The 2,500-nt window shown below is 42.6% G+C and overlaps 1 protein-coding gene across 1 annotated transcript in view; it reads left to right on the top strand.

Moving 5' to 3' along the window:
- Positions 1–2,500, top strand: part of ptprr (protein tyrosine phosphatase receptor type R) — a 25,990-nt gene that overhangs the window by 18,524 nt on the left and 4,966 nt on the right. Inside the window, 3 exon segments of the mRNA XM_054624365.1 lie at positions 17–101; positions 1,218–1,297; positions 2,407–2,500. The exon segment at positions 2,407–2,500 is cut by the window's right edge and continues 44 nt beyond it. Of these exon segments, the coding sequence (XP_054480340.1) occupies positions 17–101; positions 1,218–1,297; positions 2,407–2,500 (259 nt within the window).

Here is a 2,500-nt window from a genome sequence, read left to right as displayed (position 1 = left end):
AATCCTTCCATCTCAGGAAATTCCAATGAATTTTATTGATCCCAAGGAGCTCGATATTCCAAACCACGGGACCAAGAACAGATACAAGACCATACTGCCCAGTGAGTAGTGTGTGTGTGCGTGTGCGTGTGTGTGCGTGTGCGTGTGCGTGAAATAATCTCAGTGTTGCTAGGAAACAGCAACTGTCCCAAAACAGTCTTCAACTCTCATTTCCTGTTGAACCAGGAAGTTGTTTTATTATGTGGGAGGGGCTCAAGGTCAAAGGCCAACAACCTCAAGGACGAGCTGATATCGCACCTCCCTCCTCTCTGACACACACACACACACACACACACACACACACACACACACACACACACACACACACACACACACACACACACAACAATACATTTTCCTGAGAGCACAGTTTGTTCTCACACAGCCAGCCAATCATTTAGCCTGATTAGGACTTTATGTAACATACACACACACACACACACACACACACACACACACACACACACACACACACACACACACACACACACACACAATGATTGTTTGTGCACTCTTGTTTTTGAGAGGGGGCGGGGTTATCAATATAGCAGTGAGCAGTGAGGGGGGGAGGGGTTCCTTCCTTCCTTCCTTCCTTCCGACCAATCAAGGCTAAGGAATGCTCCCCTATAGCTGCTGTCAATCAAACTACTTCCTGTGTTTGAGTTTCTCTGTCGTCTTTCTGAAACGTTCGCTGTTCTGTACGGAGCTCTGGAGTCAGTCCAAAAGAGGGTCCAAACCAAGTCAGGATTGGGTCTAAAAGAGGGTCCAAACCAAGTCAGGATTGGATCTAAAAGAGGGTCCAAACCCAGTCATGATTAGGTCTAAAAGAGGGTCCAAACCAAGTCAGGATTGGGTCTAAAAGAGGGTCCAAACCAAGTCAGGATTGGGTCTAAAAGAGGGTCTAAAAGGGGATCTAGACCAAGTCAAGACTGATTCTTAACAGGTTGGCATTAATTAAAGATTGAGAACTGATGGGCATGAGACCAGGTCCAGTCTAAGCTCAAAATGAGCAGAAGTCCAAGGCCACAATGGGATCAGGACCCACTAAACACTGAGCCTGAACGGGCCTTCAAACTAAGTGATAGACCGATCCAGGAAGCAGATCAGGATTACATCGAGCCCTCGTCTTAAAACTGCCATGAAACCAGATCAGGACTGACCCTTCCTGTCTGTCTTAGACCCGCATTCCAGAGTGATCCTGAAGTCCAAGAGCTGCAACGACCCTCTGAGCTCCTACATCAACGCCAACTACACACGGGTGAGACGTCCAGAAACATCTGCTAGTTTGATTTAGACTCCAGGATTGATCGGGAAGTTTCAATATGGAGATCCATTGATCCACTCCACTCCATCAAACATCTCACTATGAATCTGACCTCTAGACATACTAGAACACGCTTTAGAAGTATTGTTACAATATTAAAACACAATATTTTCCTAAACAAGCATCTTAAAGATAAACCAGTATAGTGAAGTAGAAGTATAAACAAACTACTACGAATAGGATGTCATAAACAAATATGAATTCAAACGAAAATACTTCAGCAAAGTACCTTTAAATATGTACTAAAGTACAGTAATTGAGTTAATGTACTTTGGTTCTTTTCACCACAACTGTTTGACTATTGTGTTTAAAGTCAAACATCAACCACTCAGCCATCATCACATCATCTATTAGGAATGTCAACACACACACACACACACACACACACACACACACACACACACACACACACACACACACACACACACACACACACACACACACACACACACACACACACACACACACACAGTAATGCAGTGAAAGTACACTAATGTAGCTCTCAGAATACAATAGAGCTCCTTCCTGTCAGGAGGCTTCAGTGAAACAACTCAAACTGTCGACCACATGAGAGAACGACGTCTTTAACGTTCATTTATTAGATTTTGTATTATTTTATGTTTATAATAAAAATAACAATGATGATTGTTATTATAAGTATAATATTTAAACAATATGATGGAAAAAATGTAGTTCAAAATGGAGTAAAAGGAGGTTCAACATGCATCAGCAAAGTCAAAAAACAAAATGTGTTCTTATCAACAAAATAGCAGAATAGAAGTAAAGAAAAGTGTTTCCTCTGTTATTTGAATGTCCACATTGAGTAATATTCACAAACACTATGTAGTATTTGACACATACTTTAAGTATTTACTACTTACATCACTAATAAATAGACATATAAATACCTGCACTGATGATTAAAGGTAACATCGTGTATTGTAGCTCTTCTCCTGACATTATGAATGAAGTCTTCTAGAGCTAATATCCACAGCGCTGTTTCTACCCTGCTGACGCTGTCCTGTGATTGGCTCCCGCCCCAGGGTTACCTAGGCGGCGAGCGGGCGTTCATCGCCACCCAGGGTCCCATGGTGAACACGGTGAACGACTTCTGGCAGATGGCCTGGCAGGAGGAGT

This window comes from Anoplopoma fimbria, chromosome 23 (genome assembly GCF_027596085.1).
Source record: "Anoplopoma fimbria isolate UVic2021 breed Golden Eagle Sablefish chromosome 23, Afim_UVic_2022, whole genome shotgun sequence".
NCBI classification, from domain to species: Eukaryota; Metazoa; Chordata; class Actinopteri; order Perciformes; family Anoplopomatidae; genus Anoplopoma; species Anoplopoma fimbria.
This window is presented reverse-complemented; position numbering and strand designations above follow the sequence as displayed.